Genomic DNA, 26545 nt, shown 5'->3' on the forward strand with positions numbered 1-26545 from the left:
ACGAACACCTATCTCGTGGGCGTAAAAAGTCTGCTGACCTTGAACTTTACCGCGGCGTACAAAGTCTGCCCGTGCGAACGCACGCTAACTCTTTTATTTTGTTTCCTTTAAAAATATGTTTTTGTTACAACCTTGTAGCTTCATTTAGTAGTTACGACAATATTACCGACAAGAAAATGCAACATGATTAGATATCTAACTTAATTACAACTTGACTGTTAAAATATAAAAATAAAATCTTTACATTATTTAGACTGATCTAGCTAGCATCTAAATAGTTTCTTTAGTGAAATTAATAAAACTATTGGGACTAAAAAGAAATGTAAGTCCGATTAAGTAAATTTCTTATCAATATTTCGAATTGAAAGCTATTGGAACATTCACATATTATGGTTAAAGTAGTATAAACAAATGTAAAAGATTGGATAACTGTTTTGTTTACATCTAAAACGATATCAAAGAGAATGTCGGCAATTGTACGCCTTTCTTTTTAATTCCGAGGAGAGCGCCGGTTTACCTCAACATTAATACAGGTCTTTTGGCTCAGCTCTGAATGTGGTACAGTCGGCCGCTACAAAATGAAGGTCGCTATGATCGGTCCCACGTTGCATACATTAACATATTAGGTATTCAGAGTACCTTTGTATGATATTGTGAATATGCCGTTTGCGGATTATCAACAAAATATATCTAACAACAGACATTTAGAATATTTGGTTTACATGACATAATTATAGTATAACTAGCTTTCGCTCGCGACTCCGTCCGCGTGGTTGTAAAAAAAACCAAAGTGAGTCGCCTATGTGTTCCTCCAGACTATCCTCTACGTCTATGACAAATTTCATCGAGATCCGTTCAGCTGTTAAGCCTACAAACTCTAACAAACATCCATCCATCCATTCATCTAAACTTTCGCATTTATAATATTAGTATGAAGTATAATGTAAGTGTAAAAATATGATATATTTGCATCTATATCTTATATATATTTACTCAGGAACATAGAGTTATACCCAAACAATTGTTATTGAGTTACAAAATCTATAGCTCTTAGTCTTCAAATTTTTAGTAATAATCTCAGGTTTAAATTTTATATCCTACGTACAGGAAAAACGATTTAAAAATCATAAAATACAAATCATTGACGAACAATGATATCAGTTAAACATACTGTATAGTCTTTGTTAACAAACAACAATTGAAACTAAAATGATAACAATTATCATTCTAAACCAAACAACTTCTCAAAACTTTTACATATCTCTCGGTCGTCCTAAATATAATTAATTAATAATAACACTTTGATACAACTGAATACGATATCAACTGGAACACACTGTAAAACCAATTACTATGCTATCAATTAAAAACTTTAACAAAACTGACACGTGATGTCGAGTCGGGGCTAAATAGATTGTGCGGGCAACATGATTTCCCTCAGGAACTATTTGCGAGGACGTCCATGTGGTGAGGGTAGAAAAGTCTGTTGGGGCATGACCTTTCAGATCTGACTACGTGCCGCGAGTAACTAAGTTATAGCGTCAAAGAAAACACGTAACTTATTTGTAAGACAATAATACTACATTTCTTGGGGATTAACTTTTATGTATTGCAGAAGACCTGATTATTATCAAATTACCAAATCAATACAATAAAAAATAATAAATATTTGATTTATATCAGTATATTATAGAGACTTTCATCAGTCATATTCAATACGATTCGATTACGGAGCGGAAACATAAATCCGGCACGCTTCAGCTGCAACTGAAAACGGCTCGTTAGGATCTGAGCGCTGCTGAATTAAACTGTGCATAGTATTGACTCTTCCCATCACAGATTCTATTTGAACGTTTTCTAAAATAAAATGGCAATTTTCTTCTTAATTTCTAAAAAGTTGAAATGTAATTTCACTTCGACTAATTGTAAAACTAAAAAAGTATCATCATTTGTAGGACATTAATGCCCACACAAAATAAATACAAAATAGGATTTGCCTAATGTACCTAGTTGTAACAGAATCAGTTAACTCGAAGAACAGAAGATTTTATTTACAACTTATTCAGAGCAAATAAACTTGTACGTTTTACTAATTGATTGGTAGACGGATGAGTTTCGACGCGAGACAGGCGGGCGGGCGGATGGAATTAGGCGATCTTTATTAGTAAACATTGTGGCTATAGGAAGTCAGTGTTTTAAAATATCGATTACTAACGCGCGTGCTAAGTCCACGTTTAAAAGAACACTTCCTAGTGGGTTGTTAACCTCCACAGCAAGGAAACTTTGATGTTTACAAGACTCTTTGACCTGCATCCACTTTCCTTTTTTTAATTGATCGTTTCCCTACTTCAGTGCTACTCTCTTTGACATATTTTAAATTTTGCTATCGCATTTCTTTGTATAAAAGATAAAAGTAAAATAATGTTGAAATTTCTTAGTAACTTGTGACTTTTTTAGAAAAAACTTTATGTATTATCAAATGATCTGATTAAATTATCTTTTCATATAAAATCCACCCGCATCCAATGTCACCCCTGATCCGCCATCGCATTTTATCGTTTCCCTACGTGAAATGGATCCGAGTTTTAACTACGTAATAAAGGACATAAGCTTTACTATGTCTCTATTGCTTTGCAAACTGCCTTTCTCGTTTATTGCGTGACCGTGAACTGAAGCGAACGCTGAGCTGAGCCCGTGTGTTCAACGCTGCGTTACCAATTACTGCTGTCGTCTCAACAAATCTCTAATAACATGGCATTTGAATTTTTATTGTGTCTCCCATCTTTAGTGTGGAAATCTTAACAATTTTATAAAAAAATGCAAACACAAATATTTATTTAGAGTGGATAAATAGCAATATTATGAACTATAGATATGACATTTGGATAAAGTTCCAAGAAGAGTTGGGAGTATCGTTTGCTTGTGGATATAAATTAGATCTTGTGCATTCTTCTGCGATGTGTTAACTCGTATCAAAGCTTATCTATTATGATTCTTACGTCACTATTAACTAATCCTATTCGTTATGACTTACATTCTAATGATTTGTTTGGAAGTTTGGTCCGTCGATTTTGTTTACTTATAAGTAACTAAGTAGTTTATGTCTCGGTCCAGTAAGCCCCTAGATCGGCACCACTATATGAACCACGTGCACTTCCGGCGACGTCAGTCTTGCGATGCCGTACCCGTATCGCTTCACTGGCAACAACGTATGAGACTGAATCTATGGATAATTATACTCTTACAGTTTATCTAATTACCGATTAAATACTTTTTGTATATTATCCACAACAAAAGAAAGAAAAGCTTTCGGATTACATGAAAAAAACAGACATCTCGTGTCCTTACCTATCAACGTCTCGTGTCAAGTCGGTCTTTAATGAAAGAAACCAGCTCTCATACATGCCAAGGAACGCAAATGAAAACGTAATAAAGTTAGGTATAACTGAGCCACTAGAGAAGACTAGACAGCTAGATCTATGCAACTTTAGCAAATATGTGTTTACGTCATCTGAAAAATAAGCAATTCGCATACCCGTCTACAAGACCTTCGTTTTAGTAACTTTCAAGTAAGTGGTACTTTTGACTTTTAAGAATAAGTATGTATTATTTAAATGGCGATATCAATATCTATTGGTTTTCCATTGGTTACGTGTCGATAAAATAAACTTAACGTTGGAGCTCTAAAAGTCAAACTACGATAATTTTGTATTAAAGCAATACCTATACTATACATATTTGTGGTGATTACGACGGTAATAAAATGTTAATACATTCTTAGGTATTAGCAATGACCTAGAACTAGGACTAAAACGTAAATCTAAGAGCTCAATCGTCGCAAGACTTGAAGCTTATAGACTCCGCATAACAACGAACTCGTTAAACCGTTGCGGGACTCATTTGGAAGCATTTGTAAACCAAATTCAACGAAAGCTTGCTGCGTCGATTCGCTACGCCCGCTGAATAAGCGGGTATCACTGGCCATAAGGCTGGTCGTGCAGAATTTGAGATGCGCTTTCTCGTATTCTTCACGCAAATGATGCGTAAATCAATTTCAAGGCACATCACGTTTATGTTTTGTTATTTGCATGTACTTATGTTTGTAATGGATATGATAGGATCTGTTTTCTTTTTGATTTTTTTTTTGTTAAAACAACTCTAACATCTCACTAGTGAAAAAACGTTTAAAGATCTCTCAATAAATTTCGTTTTATTAAAGGCAGAGATAGGAATTGTACAAAAGACTAGTCGTTTCACAATTGTACAATTTCACATATAAAATTACAGCTACACAACACAATTAGACAAAGGGGCTCAAAATTATCACGTCTTTTGAGTTTCGATTTTGGATAGTAACATATTTATATTTGTGTTTACAAAAAACATAATTTAATTAAATTAAGTTGTTAAGTTTCAGTATCATGACGGGTGCGTCCGACAGTGTGGTGACGTCACGGGAACGAGACGAAGCTCATCAATTACCCTCGGGATTGTTCTCGGTCCCAGCTAATATAACACCCATGTATCTTCGTCACTATTTCAGCCAGCAAATTGCAGAGGGTCGTTTGCTCGATGACATTTGAACACTTGATTGAACTTTACCGATATACTTTACACTTAATGACAATAGTATTTACTCGAAACAGATTTAACATAGGTTCTTGTTTCTTGTAAAACATAGGCTAATAATGCTACGAGTTTGATCCCACTTATTAAGTCACTAAAAGACCCTCTTCAATTGTCCCGTAACGCGAAAGGTCAAATTGCTCTTTGTCACACAACTTTATGGACGCTATAAACAGTTTTTTTATCGAGGCCTTCCCTCGCGAAATCAAATTGCTGAATTTGTGTTCGAAGGAACATTGTAAGCTCTGCTTGACAATAAAATTTAATCAAGAAATTCAACTTCCAAAGTGGCCCAATGAGAGCGTGCCTAACTAGATCAAAACAAGTTTGTAACTTACGAGCCTGCGCCGAAACTTTCGCTTGGAAACTTATTTTGCTAAAACTATAAACACATGGAATTTCGCATAAAGAAACTTCCAAGGACCGTGTTATGCATATCGATTCGGCGAACGAACGGGCATCGAACCGAGGAACGGGTTAAAAATACCGCGAGCGGAGTGGCATGTGCGAGCACACCGGTCGGACTGCTCGGACGAGCCGAGCCACATGCGTTTGTTTACTATCGGGCGACGCGGGGACGGAGGGCGAAGCGGGGGCGGGGCGGGAGAGTTGGAGAGCCAACTTACGCCGGATGCCCCAGTCCATGTCTGCGGGCGCGGTGGGCGCGCGGCGCGGCGTCTGCCTGCCGACTGCCGGCGCGGCGAGGGCGACAGCGAGCATTGTCCGCGCCCGGTCCCCGCACATCAACTACACACGGCACACCTCCAGTAGGTACTCGTACAATGTCCAAGCGCATCATTTTGTACCCACATAAAACTCTCCACATTGACCTACTTGGTCTTCGATGTCGAGATATGTCATATGTTTGCTTATAAAAAGCAATTGTTGTGCATCTGCGTCTCTCACAGCAGGAAGTTGTTCGAACAAAAATTGACTTTGACTTCAACCAAAGGTGGTGCACCTTAACGCAATTATCATATTTAACCAATCGGGTTACTACTGTAATATTGTAAACATGTTCTTAGTCCTCACTCTACGCAGAAGTAAAGTATAACAAGCATACTAACATAGAAACAGATAGACACTTTAACCTATAATTATTCGTCAGGTGGGTAAGGAAAGGCATGTCGCCTTGGATCTCGGAAACGAGCTTATTAGCAGTCCACAATAGGGTATAAAACTTCTGAAGTGTTAAGAAACGTTTAAATAAACATTTCATACACCAAAGACTTAATTATTAAATAGGTAAAATAATAATCTGAGCAATACCAAAGATAAATTTTAAGTTATGAACTGAGCTAATTATCAGCTATTTGCCAGTTTCGATGGCAGCTGAGCTATGTCCACAGAGACTGGCAATAAGAAACTCAATAATAGAAAAAGAACTATATTAATTGTAACTTTTTAAAATTACACTGCCATTATAAATCTTATATGATAAATACTTATTTGATGATCTTAGTTAACAAGTATGATCGTAACTTTGTTATGTGGACAAAAATGTTTATTGTAATCATTGTAGTATTTATTGTTATCGTTTCTATTTCGTGGTTAAACAAAGAATTCAACTACATTGAGTTACAATTTAAAAGTATAAGATACACACGAATAGTTGTTAGTTGCATATATCCTTGTCCCCTTTTAAATTCATAAAATAAAACACCTTCCTTGCCTTATCCACGTATGTACTTATATATAAATTGAGAATCCAAACATGTAATTAACATATAAATTAACTTGAAAGCTTTGTCAAAACCACGAGTCCTCGCTTTTAGAGAGTGATGCGAGACAACTTTAATTCATATCTGTAGGACTCCCTCGCCTCCGGGTGTTAGAAATTAACATATGAATATGGGATTTCGCTCGGAATTTTCAAATATTGCTTTTCAAATAAAGATTTTGTTAATACAATATTTTATTAAAAATATAGAATTCTAGCTTTCGCCAGCGACTCCGCCCGCGTGATATAAAAAAAAAACAAAAGCAAGTAGCCTATGTGTTCTTCCAGACTATCCTCTACATCTATGCCAAATTTCATTGAGATCCGTTCAGTAGTTTAAGCTACAAACTCTAACACACATAAATCCATCCATCCATCCATCTAAATTGTCAGATTTATAATATTAGTATGAAAGTATGAAGTGTGATGATTATATATTATTAGATATGAAGAGTGTCAACCACTTTTAATCACTTGAGACAACATATGGGTAATTACCAAATCCGTAGCTGCCTACAAAAAAGCGATATAAAGAGTAAATGCTATCAGTTATTATGACCGTCATTAAAGCTCTTTTTTTTTTATAACATAAGGTGGCAAACGAGCACGCGGCCACCTGAATCCGCCAAAATGGCGAAGCGACAGCTGCCCATAGACATCCGCAATTGCAGATGCGTTGCCTACCCTTATCCGACGGAGGAGGAGACGCACATAAAGAGGATATTTCCCCTTCCTATGCATCTCCTCCACCGTCAAATCTACTTTCTCTTCCCATCCTCTCCTTATAAGAAAAGGGTGGTAAAGAGAAAGGGACTAAAATTAGGCCTCCGGCACCACACTCATCAGACGAAACACGGAATTGCTTCCATTTCACACCTGTCTTCTGTGTGGTCGTGGTATTACACCGGGCGTGCCGGCCCATTCGTGCTAAGGTGTTAAAGCGGGCACTACCACTGCTAAAACTAAATGTTAGAAATGTAGTAAATTGTATCTTCCGAGTTATAAATACATGGCCTATTTACAGTTTACCAATTGTGTAAATCATACAAAATGTTTTCGCAACGCTCGCAATAAACAATGAATGAAAGAATACGGATATAGTGTTATAAAAGCAAGCGCAGTGTTATTTCCGGCCCAGCGCCCAGCGCACGTCGCTATATCAAAGCGACAAGGAAATATCTATCTTCCATTCATTTTATTTGCTTTTCACATTTCATACTTATTGGAGTGACATTACAATGGAGTGGCCGAAAAAAATATTCTGTGTTGAAATTGAAACGAACTGAAACATTTTTCACTCAAATTTTTTTTTAGTAACAATAACATAGGATGTAGCATAAATCTATGTATTTATAAAGGTTTTAAATGTGTGTTTATACGGAAATTCATAATCATACTAATATTATAAATGCGAAAGTTGATATGGATGGATGTTTGCTAGAAATGGTAGCCTAAATGGCTTAACAGATTTCGATGAAATTTGGTTAGATATAGAGGATAGTCTGGAAAATCACATAGGCTACTCACTTTTGTTTTTTCTTAATTCCACGCGGACGGAATCGCGAGCGAAAGCTAGTAATAAATATTTACTGTGGACTTTGTTTAAAATATCGTATCTTGGTCAAAGCTAATCAAATTTAATATTTAACCAAAGATTGGTTTTCAAATATATTACTTTCTGTAAAAGTTTCTGCGGAAACTCTGAGAAAATATAAATTGTATGGGTATCTTTTTTTAAAATCTAGCGCCATCTTTTTTCTGATACTCGTTAGTTTTACTTATGGATGACAGATATCAACGTCATACAGGCAACCGACCATGCTACAGCGCAAACTCTATAATCTCTATGAAAACATTGAAAGATGGCGCTATTAGGAATGAAATATACTCTTCTAGTGATGATTTAAGCAAATATTTTTTTGTTTTAAAATATTAGAAGGTTTTTGTTTATCTATATCTATATCTATACTAATATATTAAATCGTAAACACATATTACTTCGTGGCGTAGGATGTCAGTTATTTTTTAACAACACAGCAACACAGCATTCTTTTGAATAATTCTTTCTTTAATAAAAAGCCTTACGCTAACACTTACAAGTAACCTAAACACGCTTTAGGCTACGTATTTTCACGCTATTAATAGCTTAAATTTAGGGGGTAAATAAATTGGAAAAAATCTTAAGTGGGAAAGGGACCATAAACTACAAGCTGCCAACATCAAGGAAGCAAGGTTGACATGGTTGTCATTTGTGCATTTGAATTTTGACATTTGCAATTGACAAATGTAAAAATAAAATAAAGTTACAACATTTCTTGCAGATAAAGCCGCACGGGAACAGCTAGTTTACTAATATTTCCAACTAAGCTGTAGGTTTGGTTTTGTAGTTTTACATGTTATATTATTTTACTAGACATTAACACATAAACATTTAAATAGATAATAAAAGTTGAAACATTACTCACTGCGATGAGGATGCGTCATCACGATAGCGAGCGGGCACTCGTCATCCTCTAGGATGTACTCAGAGTTATCTGCTGCATCCACCTGTTAAAACAACACTAAATTAACACATTCTCTTATTATTATCGTATCACATTTCATAACGATTATAAAGTCTAATAGACAATATCTAGTAATATAAAGTCTAAAGAAAAAGGGCCACACCTGGATATCACTAACAAATAAACTTTTCAAACAGTGGTCTTAAAATGTAAGGGTAAAAAATCATTTTTGTATAAACGCAGCAATTTATATTTCATCTTTTCAGTAATATCCAAACTCTTCCCATTGTTAAAGCAATGTTGCATTCTAAGGGCGAAAAAAAATTTTTACTCTGTTCAGTATTTTCGGAACCTAATCAATATAAAGAACTTTTCTCTTCATAATATTGGTGTAGATAACGATAAGTAAAAAAGTATTTATGATTGATTTTAACAATCAGCGTCGCTTCGCTATTTCCGTGAAAACAGTCCTTGCTTATTAGGCACCATATGATAAATATGAAATAGTAAGTATACCTGCACGATGCAGTAGTGGTGCGGCTCGTGCCGGGACAGGCCGTACTTGTCGAGCATCTCGCGCACGACGGCGGCGGCGCAGTCGCCCACCGACAGCAGCAGCGTCTTGTACGGCACGTCCGCGCACAGCGATGACCCGTAGATCTTCAGTGTACCGCCTGACGGACATGACACGGGATTTATTGATATTTCTGCCCTTTATTGTATCCTTCTTACCTCTCTAACTCCTGTATCTATCCCTAAGCAATGTAATTGAAATTTGAAAAATGTAATTGAAACGTTTTCAATTTTTTTGTTAAACGGCAGCAAATATTTTAGTGTTTTGAATAATTTGTTACATTTTCAATAAAAACTATTGTCGTAATAGCTACCAGTATTTGAAATATGAACAATGTCTAGTTGACATTATCATATGACTAGCATTAAGACAGAGGCGCAGGCTCACTGGCTCCATTTAGTATTTAGTATTTACTTTCTGCCAGTTATATGCTGATTTGAATGCTACTGACTTTACTGGCATATTGTAAAGTAGGCAGCAATATCTACGATAATCTGACTCTTCAGCAAAAATGTACTAATGGACTGCGTCAATTACGTTGGACTTAACATATTAATAGACAGTTCATAAGTTGAATAAATAGGCTAAGAGGTTTAATAAAATTACCTGTATCAGGTCCACCGTCCTTGGAGCGGAACTGCTGCAGCTTCCTCTCCAGCTTCTGCTGCCGCCGGCGCCGCATCACCGCCTCCGGGTTGCTGATGCTGCGCGTGAACGACGTCTCCGGCAACTCTGGACACACGCAAACTTATAGTACCCAACGCTTCAGTTGGCAAGACAAGCATTCGAGTACTCGTGTTAGCGACGTGCCACTACAAAAACCGGTAACCGGTTTGTATGTCGTACATAACTTTAAAAAATTAAAAATCAAGTTTAAATAGTAAACATAATAAATCATTCCAATGAAAGGAAATACGCACGTAATATAGGCGTTCTCTTATAAAAGATACATCATATGCGCTAACAAGAATGTTTCGAAAAGAAAGTGTTGCTGTTAAATGATCATAATGAAGTTAACTACGTTTCCATTGTAGACTTGTTAAACGATACAGAAAATACAAATTTCTGCAATAAGGTGTGAGTTGCCACCATTGTATAGAAACGCAGTGTTTAAAGCATAGGTACTTTAGAATATAATACACGTTGGCGGTGAATCTTAAATTATACAATCTATACTATTATAATAAAGCATAAACACACACTTCTTTGTTGCCTAAGATGTCAGCAATTACAACATGTTTTTAAATAATTCTTTTTTTAATAAAAAGGCCTACATTTGCGTCACGCTTTAGGCTATATATTTTAACGCCATTAAACTTAGGGGGTAAATATTTCTGATAAAAACCCTAATGTGGGAAGAGACCACAAGTTGCTGCTAACATTAAGGAAGTAAGATTGCCAATGTTTGTCATGTCATTTTGACATTTGCAATTGATAATTTGACAAATGTAAGCAATAAATAAAACTTTAATAATTTCATCCGGATGAAGCCGCATGGGAACAGCTAGTAATAGATAAAAACATATTTCTGTCTCAAATTGTATGTAGTTAAGATTAATACCTGTGTACAGTTTCTCCGCAATCGGTCTGTTTTCGTCATTGGTGTCCGACTTTAATCTTGAAAGTTTTTCTTTCTTTTTGAGCTCTTTCTTTTCACGTTTTGACAGTTTTCTTTTGAAGTTCTGATCTGATTTTTCATTGACGGAAGACAGAGGAACCTGCGAATTAAAATAAATCTAATTACTATTGACACAGAATCTTTGAGATGTGATAAGTGAACGTTTATCATATTTACGAAAGTGAAATAAGATACGTCCAGACTTGACAGTTGTAACATTCGAGTTTATTTAAAATTTAACTTCTATAAACTACTTTGTACAATTTCAACTTGTAACAAGTTTGAACAAGTTAAAATTAAAATTTCGTATTTGTTATTGTGTATTCGGATTTTAGACCTCGATTCCAACATAGGTGGCATAACTCTCATTTTTTTAGTGTTGAGGTACATAGGTCATTAACCTCGTTATTAGTAAGGCACTTGAGCAGGAATCGTCCCTCGCGGTCGTCGGTGTGCCAGTTGAGCTGCACTAAGAGCGGCTTCTCGTGTGGCTCCAGTCGGCGCTCGTAGTCGGGCCCGTGCGTCTCCCACAGAGAGTACGAGCCCAGTGACAGCATGCGCATGTCTGGACGGAACTTCTCGATCAAAGTTTCTGGTGGAGAAAAAAACATGATTAAAAACAACCAGAAACATGTCGCAAAAATTCGTCAATTTAATATCAAACTAGCTAAAGTCATATGTTTATTTTCGTCATCAACTTTCCTTGTCCCTATGGAAGGTCAGCACAGTAGGAACAGCGGCCTCTTCCATGCATTTCTATCAGCCGTCATATCTGAATCCACTAGCTTCTTAAGCTTATTCCCTTTCACACAATCCATCCATATTTTCTTTGGTTTTCCTCTACAGTCTTAGCAATGTCTCATAAAAATACATTTTGAGCAAATAATTTTATTAACCGGTTACTGCGAATCAAATTATTTATTCTAATTTTAGTTATTCTTTTTTTTTGCAGTGGTGGGATTTAATAATAGACATACGCCACATTCAGAGTCCTAAATGCTCACTATGAGAGTCCATGTAATGTAAAGTATGGGAAATCTATACTAATTTATTGTTTAAACATTAGTATGTACACGCTTTAGTATTTTATCTTTCAACTAGTATTCCAAAACTATACATTTATGATATACATTATCACACTTGTTAAAGTCGATAACAACGATACTGTCTGATTAATTAATTTTACGACTCGTCTGTAACAACGATAACGTGACATAATAATAGATGAAGGCTCTTTAGTACCTTATTAGACGACCTGTTTATAAATTATATCACAATAAATGTCACTTAAAGAAATACAAATCGATTACCACTGCATCTTATGATTGATTGCTTAATATTTGGTGTGCGTAAGCAGTTCCCATTGATATTCATGGAACTATGGTATTTGAAATAGAAAAACCTATTCGGTCCTGGAATACCGAAAGTACGATACTAACTTGTGCTCAATTAAAAAAAAAATACAAACGAATTGAGAACCACCTCCTTTTGGAAGTCGGTTAAAAAGTAGATTTTTTCATAGCATATAAGATTGTTTAATATTGAGGTAAACGAATATTATAGTTACCTATGACATCGCTAACTGTAGCGTCAGATGCGACGCGGATGCATTTCGTCGCTATCTTCTGGCCGGAGTCTTGAAAGTAGAAGCGCATTACTCCATGGAACTCCAGGTTCTGGAAATAAATAATTATATTATGGTTAATGCACAGCTTTTAATGATCTTATTTAACTTAACATTTACATTGTCTTATTAATTCATTGTATAATTAATTTGGAAGAAAAATTCATTCGAAAGAGCATGTTTCATTGCATTTAAATCGTAGTCCAAGCCTAGAATTACACCTTTAACTTTACGATAGATATCAGTCGTGTACACACGGAAACATTTTATCTAAAGCGCATTCTTCAATAGATAAGGATGGTTCACAAAGCAAATTGTTTTAAAATGAGCGCTTCCAAGAGAAATCTACTTTAGAAGAAAAACAAAATGATGGAAAACCAGAAACAAACATTTCGCAACATTCTTACTTACAGTGTTTGCTTATGATACTTGAAATAAGATTTTAAATGCTTTTAAACGCAAACAACGTGCTTTGTTTTGTTTACTTTCGCTATGTATCATAATGTAAACACTGAGTCATTATGTTACATATTTCTATGAAATAAACAGTGTTAGTAATTCTACAGACGTTTTTAAAACATATAGGCCAGCGACATTTTCTAAGTACACTTTAAAATTACTAGGGTTTAGCAAAAAGTAATCTATACAGTTAGATTGTCAAAAACTTTCTAAAGTAGCAGTTTGTCTAGTGAAACACGCAATTCACCATTGTTTAATTTTAGTACTAAATCCAATGAGTTAAATAATACGCATACACATTATATTTTGGGCAATATCACAATTTGGATTGGTTATTGACGTTGGGATGATATTATGTATGGGAAGTACATAAACGTAAACATACTTACACATCATAACAATAATATTACTTAGTTTAAAAGAGAACGGTAATGTCTCGCACAGTCGTACAGTTTTCCGAAAATCTTAAACAATCGCATTGTTTCGAAGAACAATTGTAAGGTCGCGGCGACGATCACCTGTTTAGACTGCCTTACTATGTTTATATAGACTACTTTACAATATGTTTACGTTTACTAATATTTACTTAAAAATTTAGTGACTGTTATTGTTACATGAATTCAATTCATTGTTATTAATACTGCGTCGAGGAAGTTATCGCCAATCTTTTTGCATAAAACTTTGAAGATTAGATAACGTGAAAGAAATTAATTACGTCTTCACTCTCTCAATTCGGCCAGGATTTGATATCCTTAAATCAAGCCTATTCAAGTAAAAAAAAAAATACAGACGAATTGAGTACCTCTTTCTTTTGGGTAGTCGTTTAAAAAGGTTGACCAATCTATCAGTCTTAAAGAGCCTAAGTACCTATACCATGGACGCGCGGATATTAAGGCATACATAGCCACAGTTATTACTGAGTGTATATTGTAAACACTGTAATATAGACTTGCCTCATTGGGCTCGCTCAGCTCGAAGAGGTCGAGCCTGTTGGCGTTCCATTGCTGGATCATGTTGCGCAGCACCTCGCGCTCCAGCATGCGCTTGTCGCGGTCCGCCTCCATCCTGTCACCGCATCAAGTACAACACCTGGAATACATAAATACACACATTATTATTGACAATTTTTTTAAGACCAATACTATCACCGGTAAATCGTGAATACCAGCCGTTTGTAACTTTCCTGGACAAATAGGTGTTTACGATTTACCGGTGATATTACCACATAAATCTCACAATGTTGCATACACGTAAAAGTATAATTTAGTTTGGCCTGCATAGAGAAAGTGTAAAAATAGTATTAGTAACTTAATAAAGTGTGTCATGAGTTCGAAAAGTAGGTTCTCTTTTAACGTTGTTATACTTCCATAAATGTCAAGGCTTTCACGATGCGGGGGTTCGATAAAAATTGAGTTCGGACCTAGAGTTGCTTAGTACTAAACGAAAATACCAAATTATGCAACAAAATATGATTGATGCCAATACTAGACTTGAAAAATGAGGTATAAATAAATACACTACATACTTCAACCAAGGGTAAATCAATCCATTGTATGTATTAAGACAAGAAAACCTAGAATAGGTGTTAACAATTATAAAGATGTAAAAAAAATCTTATAGGTGAGGCAAAAGAAAACCATAACTATGGATTTTAAAAAATAGTAGCAATCATCATTAATTTAAATCAAAAGTTGCAGTGTATAAGAAAATTACATTTAAAAATTGTTGGAAATCCAAATGCACTGTGAAAATATAATCTGCACAAAAATGTTTATATCAATTGTAATTTACAACAGACCTATGGTGACTTTCAAAGGGGAAAAGCGTGAACAATCATTTCCCCGTCAAATACTTCGTTTCCGTTTACTTTGATTGATGACGTATTTATTTCACAACGCACATACAAAGTGTAACACTTCCTTCACTATAATCTCTTAGTATAATGTATAAAAATACATAATAAATGTATATTAAACGATGGATAACACACACAAGAGTGATTTGTAATTTTTTCCTTACAAATCCGGTTGTAAATGACAGCAATATGCATATTTGTCTATAAGTACAGTATGTCATGGCTTCGCGGTTGTTTTATTTACTGCAGGAGGTTTCATTCTGGTTATATCAATACTAAGATCATTTCCACTAAAAATCTCACTTTAATATAACGTCTTGTATGTTTAGACGCATGTGCGAGTATGTGGTTCATTGATCAATCCATGTCGACGAATTTAGCAAAAGAATATATTTGTAAGTGGGCGGCGGCGGCTCTCCTGGCATGTATGATGCGCAGGCGCACCTACACGCGCATGCCTGTATTTATAACACGAACATATGGCCCGGCGCGGCCGCCACTCAACACTATATAAACTGAATATTGGCTCACTATAAATCTATTGATTAGTTTTTTAATTGAGATGTGAAACTGTTACTAATCACGAAACCGAGTACTAATTGTCTTTCGAAAACAATTGCCAAACTGTGTCTTAGGTTTGAAACAAAGGCTTTCTGTTTAAAATTGCTAATTGCAATGTAATGGTACTTGAAAACTAAAAAGTAACTGAATACCAAACGGCTATATAGGCAGCCACTACGTTACTTCTACACATTCTAAATTCGAACCTGTAACTCTTCATAACAATCTGGAATTAAGTAACATTTTTTTTTATAATCGGCCTCAGTGCTTGTGAATACATTTATTTAAATGAAATGTTAGGATAGCCTATCAACATACATATCAACCCTTCGACATGTTTGTACATACAATTGAAAAGTCGCAATAACTACGCAGTGCCCGACATAGGTAGGTAGGGACGTTCTAACGTTACAGGCACGTACCTGCCCCTAGGCGATTGTTTACCAACCAGATATAATGTTACGTGGAAACGTGCCGCAATTCATCCCGTTAGTTTATTAATGTCCGCCGGTCGTACCAAAACGTTTGTTATGGTTGCTACGCTTCCGTTAACGAACCGGGTACGAACTACGGCAAACGTGGTACCGCCTCTGGTACGCGGATCGTTGACTCGTAAAAATAAACACGCATCGCTTACTCCACAACTTAAGCCAATTTATTTTCCTTTTTCATTTTCTGTATTCTATAAGCAGCCGGCCAATTATTCTCACTTTCATTATCGTAGGAATTTTACGTTACACCTGCTGTTTGAAGAATCGATTAGGCTTATACTTAAAGACTTTATTACCATCGTCATTATTATGAACTACGTCACGTTGTTGTATTTATGCTAAAAGAAAGTGAAAGAATAACCGAGATAAAAACTACAACAACTACTTCAAATAACTGTGTATCTTGAAAAAAAATAATACACATAACAGTGAGGTCCAAGTGGCTAATGTAAGATGATAGGTTTGGATTACAAGTGGTACGAAAATAAGTTCAAAGGCTATCTCAGCCTCCTATAGCTTCAAAATTATAATTTACATCTTAAGATAAATGCTAACAGAACGGTTGAGTGATTTAGGAATCATATTTTGAGTGAATGATACCAAGTGAGTCGTTGGTTGAAGTTGTCAACGTGTCGGAAGTTCACGCTTGGGCGCCGACCTTGCCCCTTCCTGTGCCCGACGTAGAGAGATCGCAAACGTTGCCTTTCGTAACCCAATTGATATACTATCATACTGCGAGTTTCCAAAGCCCGTGTGTACAAGAACACATTGCTGTCTCTGTTTTTTATTGAAAAAAATATATCATTCTCATTGGAGAATGATATATTTTCTTTTCGTAAAGGTACTTTAACTGTAGTTACACATTTCTTGATTTATGACTATCACCTTTGTAACATAGATAAATAAAGAAAACACGGTCAAATGCAAAATGTAAGTATTAATCAAATAATTATAACTCTTTCAAGGTCTTCTGTAAAATGGCGCAAAGAATATTGATGGCATTACATGTTGCGTAACTGCAATCTTCTATTCTAGTTTACTTTCGGCTAATAATGTGTTAAAATTAACACTTAACTGTTATTTTAATGAAAGCAACAATCGCCATTGTTCTACTTACAAAATACTAGAAACAACGATGTCGTGAACTTTTAACTTTGTCACGAACGCATTTGTTTCTCAGGCATGGTTAAATTCTGTGTTGAATATTGCACACGACTGTACCTAAACAATATTCGGTCACGCGTCCGTAGCTGTCGCTGCGCTCTCGCGTTCTCTGCCGAACAACTGTTAGCTTTGACATGTATGCAAAACACATTTGATGCAAACTTACAAAAAAATCAGAAAACTCAAAGGTTAAGTACTAATTTACGAACCTCTTTTCTAAACGTCTGTTAGAAAATCAAAACCCTGCAACCTATTTACATAGTTTTGATTTCTTATAAACCTAAAGCACCTGATCTAAACATCGTGTCCGCATACGGACTCGGCGGTTTTTTACTTTAAGCCTGGAAAACGTTTTATATGCAATCGTCCATGACTTCATTGATTTAATGAGATATACGTGTTCATTAATAGTAACATAATGAATCATATTAAACCAAGGAATGCAAAGACAATTACAGAAGAACATATTTAGTAACTATATTTCGACGAAAATAAGCTAGTTTAGTACTCATTTTCTTCGGGGAAGATTATTAATATATAATCAGATTAAAAACGGCATATTTAACAGAGCGTTGTCTACAAACATAAGCATATTTGCCTTGACCATCATCTCTCAGCTCAGGTATTCCAGGCACTACAGACCTTATTATTCAACCTGTGTTACATCACACTCGATACAGTCGCGTCACATTGTTTTGCAATCGCAAGTAAACTAATAACACGGCTAAATCATTCATTGAACAGGGCAACAGCATTGAGCGTGGGAACATACGGTGTTGATATAATAGTGCCGGCGCAAAAACAACGACCCCCGACAAGTGCATAGGGGCGGAACAAGTGTAGGCACCGGCGCGGGCGCCCCACTGCCACTCTACAACTCTCCTATTCACACCACGATTGGCATTTGGTAAATACTCAAGCTTTCGGCGTGCCTAATCGTTGCTCTTTTCACAAGTGCCTAATAAAAATAACTTTTACTCTACGAAATCATACTTCCTACAAGTGCTTCTAAAATACCTTTTTCTCACGGCATTTTAACAAATAATAATAATAGCTATAACAATTCCATGCTTATTAAGTTTTCACACGGATAATTATAAATATCTAAGTTAAATTATCATATAGATGCGATAGTGAAAGTAATAGGAATATTTCTTAATGTATGTATTTGACCAACGAAGCGAGAAAGAAACGCAGCTGTGTGTTTATCTAAAAAAAGACTAGTTAAACATCAAATCTAAACACTCACAACACTCCATTTAAAAAATCATCACACTTCTTTACAAGCAGAAATCAAATCATATTTTTTTTTTGTAAAAGAGCATAAAGGGTGTAATACTTTTTTAATATATAAGAATAAAACTAGTTCCATTCTGACAGACTAATAAACTACGTTAACTTTAATTCAATTACGGTTTGAAAATCATACATATAGCACATTCGTTAAACACAGGTTATTTATATTGCAGATCATGGATAAATGTAATAGTTGAGCGTTTGTAGCGGTTTGGTGCAGACTTTGCTTGCCACTCTCCACCTACTTTGGTCCATTCACACAGCCGCGCTCAGCTGGCTCGGGTTACGGGAGTCGTGTAACCCGGTGCGGTCGTTCGCGATTCGGTCGATGCTCGCGCCCGGCTCTGAGAACTCGGTTTCTACTGCAAACCTCCCATGTTATAAAACGAAACAGTTACTCCGTCACGCAGTATTCGCAGTCGAGACACTTGCTTGTCGCAGGCTTCGTGTGAACAAACCTTATCTCTGACTGTTAAATATTAAAGAAACCGGCTCGTGTGGTTCAAGACGATCGTTTCAACAGATGTTCAGACTTTTTAGGCTACATTTTCAGAATTCGGTTATCTTTGTATCTCATAGGAAACTCATACATAATAATCAAATATCGAAATAGTCAAAAATTTGAAATACGATACAAATTGGAATTTTTTAATCATCTTTCATTTTAATGGGAAACATGGAAAATGCTCGAAATAAAATAAAATCTCTAACATTTTACCGTGGATGATCATTTGAATAAAACTTATTAATTTCCTAGACGCACCGCACACCGCACACCGCACAGCAAAACGGCTGCATTGTGTTGACAAATGGAATGCAAAAGGCACTGAGCGAGGAGCGAGGTACGACATGAGTCACGGGGAAGGCGCGCGCCTGCAGCCTCTACCGGTAAACTTTATACAAAACTTTAAATACCGATACCAATCCGTTGTTATTTTTTCATAAAAGAAGTTTTTTTAACAATTAAATACTTCAAAGTAACATCATATAATCTTACATATACACTTAAAATTACATCCTATGAGCAAAATCTGTAGAAGAAAGCTGCTTTTTTGCACTATACTTGCCAATACCATGCATGTAAATTGGTTAAAATTGTAACATTAGACATCACATTTGTATATTATACAAAAACAAAAACATGAAATTGATATGAGACACAGAATAGTCAGCAACTTGATATTGTTGGTGTCGAATTAAAAAAATAGTTTCGGAGAGCGGTGTTCCGCGATATACTATCTGTGATTTAGAGAGTCGTCTGTCTGGCGAGTGATAGTAGGGCATGAGTAGTTAGCAATCGGGTTTCGTTCCGGCGCGTCAGAGAGAGCCCGCCGGGTTGGCATGCGGCCGCGGTCATGTCTCGATAAAAGTATGACGCCGGTAAATCGCTACTCGCACACCGAATGACCGTGACCATCGGCGTTCACTCTCGACGAAAACGGGACCGCGTCGTAACCGTTTCCACTCCTTACCAAATGTCAAATCAAAAAATACTCAACACTTTTACAACTCGATAATGATGTAGAGTTCGACGACCTGTCGTCAATATTACAAGCTCTCATGATGGGTTTTAAAGCCGGTACGACTTCTTCATAAGTTACGTCGTCTAGAACAATTTTCATACGACAACTTTTAGAACGAGAAGCTTTACAATGTATGTACAAATAATTTACCAAGACGGCATAACGTCACAGTCACATGGGTTTACAAATAGCAATCTTAAGAAAAGAGAAAATCTTGCTACTAGGAAAGTTAATATTTTCAATTGGGTGAACGCTATGTGCCGGCATGTCATACTTGCATTCATAAAAATAAGGTCGTTATATCGACCACTGGGCCGTGGCAGGGGTGGCCGGGGCCTGGCACGGGCTGTGCCGAGCGCCGGGAAAGGTTCCTCCTCACGCAGGCTCGCTCCCAAACTGAACCTCGACCTCGCATACAAATCAGTTCTCATTTTTAGCCAACGGACTTACATCTTCACCTTTAAGTTCTTTAGATTCCCTTAAAATGTAATGCACATTTTCAATTATATGGTAATCCATGTAATTATTCATAATAGACCAATCTTCGATATAAAGCAGTTTCTTCGAACAATACGGGTCTTACAAAATCGATGTTCATACGAAACGTAATGGCATTACAAGCCATTGTTTACCAAATATGTTTTGCAAGTCTGTTATAAAACGTTTGAACGTAAATAATTTGTTCGTTTGTTTCAATATTCAATTGTAGCTTGTAACGAAACCTCACGTTCGCGTGTAATAAGGTGTTAGTTTCCATTGTAACATTATCTCCGAAAGATTTTTTTGTGTCCTTTCCTACTATCGTCGTGATCTAGTTGACTTTGCCTTGAAACTTTCTAAGCCAAACAAACTGTATGCAAAATCAATAAGAATTAAATATAGCTGACAGCTTTTCATATCACATAGAAATTTATTAAATATCATCTAGGGTTAATGTCCGTTTTCGTTAACTGGGGTTCCAGTTCAACGAGGTTGTGACTTAATGATAAATGTATTTGGCTTAAATAGAGGATAACAACCTTTGCCTAATTAACACTATTTATATTATTAATACAATTCATATCAAAGATTTTCTGGATAAGAAAACGATAATATAAGACATATAATATAAATAAAGGCATCACATGACTCTTTAAATCACCTCTAACCTAAACAAGCGCGTCTCTGAGTGCGGCATTCCAGCGGACAACGCGAGGCGAGGCAAAGATCGCGCAGCCGTACCAAAGTCAAATAAAAAGTTCTCGCCGATTTATTACAACATTCCCGCCATGTACTCTCGCCTTTCCGGCGTTTTCCACGCAAAGATGTGTGTTATCGTTACGTAAAATGATCGTGTTAGTTTAGAGTTCGAGAGGGGTTTGTGGGGCGGGCGGGACGACTGGTGCGTGCCAGACGCGTTCCACTTGCAGTAATTGAATTAGGAGCAATCGACTGTGGTGATGCGTACTGCGCCACGCTGCAGTCCCTCATTGCGCTCCACGGTCATTGTGCCCGAGCGACCGTACGGTGACAACTAATTGTCTTATGCACATTGAATATTACAAATACTCATTATATTAAGTACTCTTACACAAACATTCACATAGGTATATCAATGAGGAAGGACATACAAAACCATGGTAACGCGTACACTTTCTATGTATATGCGGTATAATGTCTATTTCAAAAATATTGTTGCAAAAGACGTCAATACGCCTCCGTTAACTCTATAATTAAGAAATGTAATCATGTCTCATATCGCTGAATTAATAAATGAAAGTAACCGTTCCACATTTTTTCTAGATATTCTTGTCAGGCATGTGCGATCGATAAATCCACTTTCCGGCAGTTATTTTGGAAGCAGCGCGGATATCATTCATTGCATCAATACATCCAATTTACTTCTGATGGAGCAACAAGTTACAAACTGGTCGTAATTATCGTGGTCACGTGAAAGTCTTCTTCAACGATGACTAGATCTAGTCATTTTAAGGTTAATTAAAGAATTTAAAATTAAAAAAATTGTACAAATCATACAATTTATTACTCGTAAAAAGAGAAGATCATCAATAGATTATTTACAGATATTTAAATAGGAAATTTGGATTGTACTTTAGTCAAAGACATTGTAATAGCGACTTTGAATTACAAAACCATAGAAGATTCCACCTTACATTATATCCATTAATACAGATGGCACAAGTCTTAAGGACTGCACAAAGGTGCTAGTTTCCTTTGAGTGCTTACTTGTAAGTAAGCAAGCGCCGGCAGCTGCTAGCGCAATGTTACCCGCGTGAATCGCCATGGGAAAGTATAAAGACGCAATCAGCGAGAGAAAAGCGCTCACAAGTCGAGACGCCACCGCCACCTTGATGGTGTGCTTAAAAATTCAGGACGTAGACCAACTGTGACCCAGTGAAGATGAATATCCGCTTACCGCTGCCTATTAACATCGCTTTCAGATAAACGCTAATGGTCTATCAAGATTTCAATTGAAATCAAAATTAACTTTTAGTTCACTTCTTTTCTTACAAAAGCTACCGAACAAGTTACTTTTTTTTAATTTTAATTAATTATTTTAGCGGTCATCATATCTATTCCTTTGGTTCATTAGTAACTAATAATTTCGTACATGCACGCTACTAATATTTTCAATTTACCTTCGAAAGTAAGATGCGAAACAGTTTTGACAGCAGAAGTGTAGCTGTAGTGTCTACGCCATGCTATCTGTAACAAAATAACATACGAATTACAATACACGCCAATGAGTGTGTCTCCAATTGATGTGGTAATGCATCAGCGATGGTCGTGTATAAAGGGGAAACATGCTTATATAACAAGGCACTTAGATGATTACGCAGTTTCTCTAATAGACAGTGACGGAGAAAGTTAAGAAAGAGGTTGTTTATGGTAAGGGCGATAATCGCATTGTATGTTTTATTTTAGCTGTCGTTACGTTATACATATTTACTTTGGACTGTAACTTAAATAAATAAACAAAAAAAAAATAAAGTGATTTAATGTTTTACTGAACATGTTATTAAAAACGGTATTAAATTCAAATATATCTGTCCACATAAAACGGAAAAGGGGCGTTTCAGCAACTGCATTGCGATAAGTTTGATGGCATTTCCATTCACGCATAAAACACGAATGCATCATAACGATTATCAATTTATGAAAAACTGATAAGTGATTGTAATGATACTATTTATATCAGTGAAAATAAACGTCGGGGAACGATAAAGGCACATAATTCGATTGACGTGTGAAGGTGAGGCCTCGGTAAATGCTACCACACATTGATAACTTCCTAATACAATCATTTACGATTTTATTATTTCTATTCTACCAACTATTAGTTTGAGGTAGGACACACAGACGTTACTAAAAATAATGCTTTAATATCATCAGAACAATAGTGATGTTATCTATAGATACACACTACTAGTATGTCTATACACTTATACGGTATCGAAAGATTCCCGGTATCGCCAAAATCATTGATGAATACATTTAATAAAAAGCATCTCATTTAGAATGATGAGTAGTTTTTATTAGGTTTAGATAGCATACTGAAAATTTAAATTAACCATGTAATATTATTTCAAGTGACACTGGATGAAACAATACATATTATGCCAAGCTAATGCGTTCCAGTTCGAAGGAAGCCGTATTCTAACTAGAAATACGGATAACTAGAAGGTGAAGAGTGCGTTGCTTTTATTTCACCCGGGATTTCTATTTCATTACACTGTTATCTCGGAGTGACAAATTAATCAATAAGGATGGCAATAAAAATTAGAATGATACGTATACGCACTCATAATGACTGTACCTATGACGGCCATTCGTGCAATCGTGACTCACTGAGGCAACGACCTAATGGTGGGGGCAGAATCATTGAATCTGTTGGTATACAACCATGTTAGATCCTACAGATTACTTTGTGATTTTAGCAACTCTTGAGTACATGAACAATTTTCAACTACGTAACGTGTTAATAAAATTATTTACTACTTACATTACACCATCGTAAATGTGTGACAAAGAATGTACATATATGTCTATGCCAATAAAGACATTCAATCATTTGAAGGGTATAGTTTGTGGTACAAATACATTTCACAACTGTTATTTTTTCGTTACATTGATTCTTAATTGAAATAAACCAGATTCATTGATATCGGCATGCGTTGAAAGAACTTTAAAGTACTTTCGTGAATCATTCCATCAAATTATGTTGGCTTTGTTTTTCATTTAATCAGTTTTATGAACCGTTAACACAACGTGAATAAGGTCGAATTGGGATGTAACTAATGCGGTTCAGTTTCAACCAACAGTGAACTAAAATCGATAGAAATTTTTTTATAGTATTAGTCAAGATTTCATAAATATAATCACGTCCAAGTAGAGGCAACAGCCAGTAACACACAATTATTATGTCCATCACCTAGTCACCTAACAAGGACTCTATTACAAATCACACAAGGTGCTTTATGGTAAATCGAAATGATTCACGCTGCATGTACTCCGTACAAAAGCTATTAGAATGCGAGCCCCGTCGATGGTATATAGTCATTCAATAAACACTCGTACACGCCGATCGACGGCCGCGTATGGCAAATGTGCCATACTGCGATGGCACGTGTCACGACTGGGGCCGCAGAGGGGCCGCGGCAATACACACAAACGAAACAATAATCCCTTATTGATATATGAACTACAAACACATTTTGATCTCCCATTGACAAATTTTGTACCCAGTGATGGAACAGACAGTAAACAAGCTTCAGGTGTTAATGATGAGATTCATTTTAACCATTTTAAACTTGAACTATTATTTAGATTATGATTAATCTTTAGTACAGTTTTCTAAGGATGCTTGAATGCGTTGAAAATCAAAGGTTTGCTTTATGATTTTACGTATCAGATTACAATTTTAGTTTATATGTTACAAGATGTAACGCATGCCAGAAAAATCAGTGTCTCAAACATTATTTACTTGATTAAAGTTATTTTATTTTTTACGGATATGGATTTAAGGATACTTAAAAGTGAATTTAAATTAAAAAAAAACAAAATGGTTACCATGGATGGTAATAATATTGCTAAAGTCACATATAAAACAAAATCATACAATTTTATATAAAAAATCCATTTGATGTTAAATCTTTTTTTAATCTTTGTTTACAATAATAATGAGATTTCCTTATTATGAAATAATAATAGGCTTACTTATGTATATTTGTAATTAATAAAGTAAAAAACAACTGGGCCCGATTCTGAAATTCTTCTTTCATTGCTAGAATGCTATATTTTTCCGAATAACAAGTTGGCTATACTTACAATAAGTTTTAACAAAAATGTGGGTGCATTTTTATAATTTTCTACAAAAATGTCTGCTAGTTCTTTAACAATCACACCCTCATTTTATTCACTAATTTCATACAGTTGATTTGTTTTATACTTTCACTAGACATTATTATAAACTGATATTAACTTGGGCATCTATTAATCCATCTATCCATAAAAAATAATCAACTTGTAATCCACATTCCACATTATTACAATCCATAGAAAACCAAGATGTTGTTGAAAATATCACAAGTAGTTTAATGTGTGAAAAATATTTGCCCAGGAACAAGTGTAAATTTTCATGTCTGAAACTCATTGATTCCTTGACAATTGTCTGTACCATGTAAAATTATTTTATATAAAGATGAAATACCATATGCAAAATAATAAATATTATTGTTTACCTACTCATGACTCATCTTATTATAATTTTTTTTCAAACTGCATTTAGTGCACAACATTTTTATATACTAAGACTAATTAAATTGATTGGCAAAATAAACATAATTAGTGTATTGCTTACAACATGCTTTGTTTTTATAACTTTAAAAAGAACATTAAAAAATAATGTGAACAAATTTATTATGTTTTAAATTCCTGCTTAATATAATTGTTGGAGGTTCGGAATGATATTAGCTGCAATAAATTCATTCACAATGTTGCATTACCTGCTTGTGTCACGTACGGGGTTTTCTATAAACAAGTATAAGAAAGATGTAAAGTAAATGAGAAACAAATATGTGGAAATTACTAACCTTCTAGATAACGCAATACAAAGTTAAAAGCAGCCAAAAACTTTAAGAACACAAAAACAGTAAACAAGCACTTATAAAACTTCGAAGTGACCAACTTGAAAACTTTTATAAGCCACGCAAAAGACAAAATTGCAACGAAACAGTTCACTAGCGTTGTCAATTATCTTTTATCAAATTCACAAAATAAAACTATAACGAACATTGCTAATTATTAAAAATTATATGTTTCAGCACTACTTTTTCTCCGACGAAATAACGCACAACGCTAAAAGCAACCCGCCTGACGCAAGTCAGTTATCAAAACTTGACTTGCACAACGGAAAACGAGTAGACATTTTTTTTCTACAACTTGTCAAAAGTCTAAGCATTAATGACGTACAGCCACGCTTGAAAATTTTTGACACACTGATTAAGTACTTAAAAATAATGTTTGATGTA

The 26545-nt window shown here is 35.5% G+C and overlaps 1 protein-coding gene across 1 annotated transcript in view; it reads right to left on the reverse strand.

Moving 5' to 3' along the window:
• LOC106100098 (afadin) overlaps positions 1–26414 on the reverse strand; it is a 49552-nt gene extending 23138 nt beyond the window's left edge. The window contains exons 1-9 of the mRNA XM_013278834.1: positions 26108–26414; positions 22655–22721; positions 14079–14214; positions 12610–12718; positions 11444–11634; positions 10986–11142; positions 10031–10156; positions 9367–9524; positions 8812–8893 (exon numbers count right to left, since the gene is read on the reverse strand). Coding sequence (XP_013134288.1) covers positions 8812–8893; positions 9367–9524; positions 10031–10156; positions 10986–11142; positions 11444–11634; positions 12610–12718; positions 14079–14189 — 934 coding nt within the window. The 5' untranslated portion in view covers positions 14190–14214; positions 22655–22721; positions 26108–26414. The remainder of the gene's footprint in view (positions 1–8811; positions 8894–9366; positions 9525–10030; positions 10157–10985; positions 11143–11443; positions 11635–12609; positions 12719–14078; positions 14215–22654; positions 22722–26107) is intronic.
• Positions 26415–26545: the final 131 nt, after the last annotated feature.

Source organism: Papilio polytes, unplaced genomic scaffold (assembly GCF_000836215.1).
Source record: "Papilio polytes unplaced genomic scaffold, Ppol_1.0 DF824069.1, whole genome shotgun sequence".
Classification (NCBI taxonomy): Eukaryota; Metazoa; Arthropoda; class Insecta; order Lepidoptera; family Papilionidae; genus Papilio; species Papilio polytes.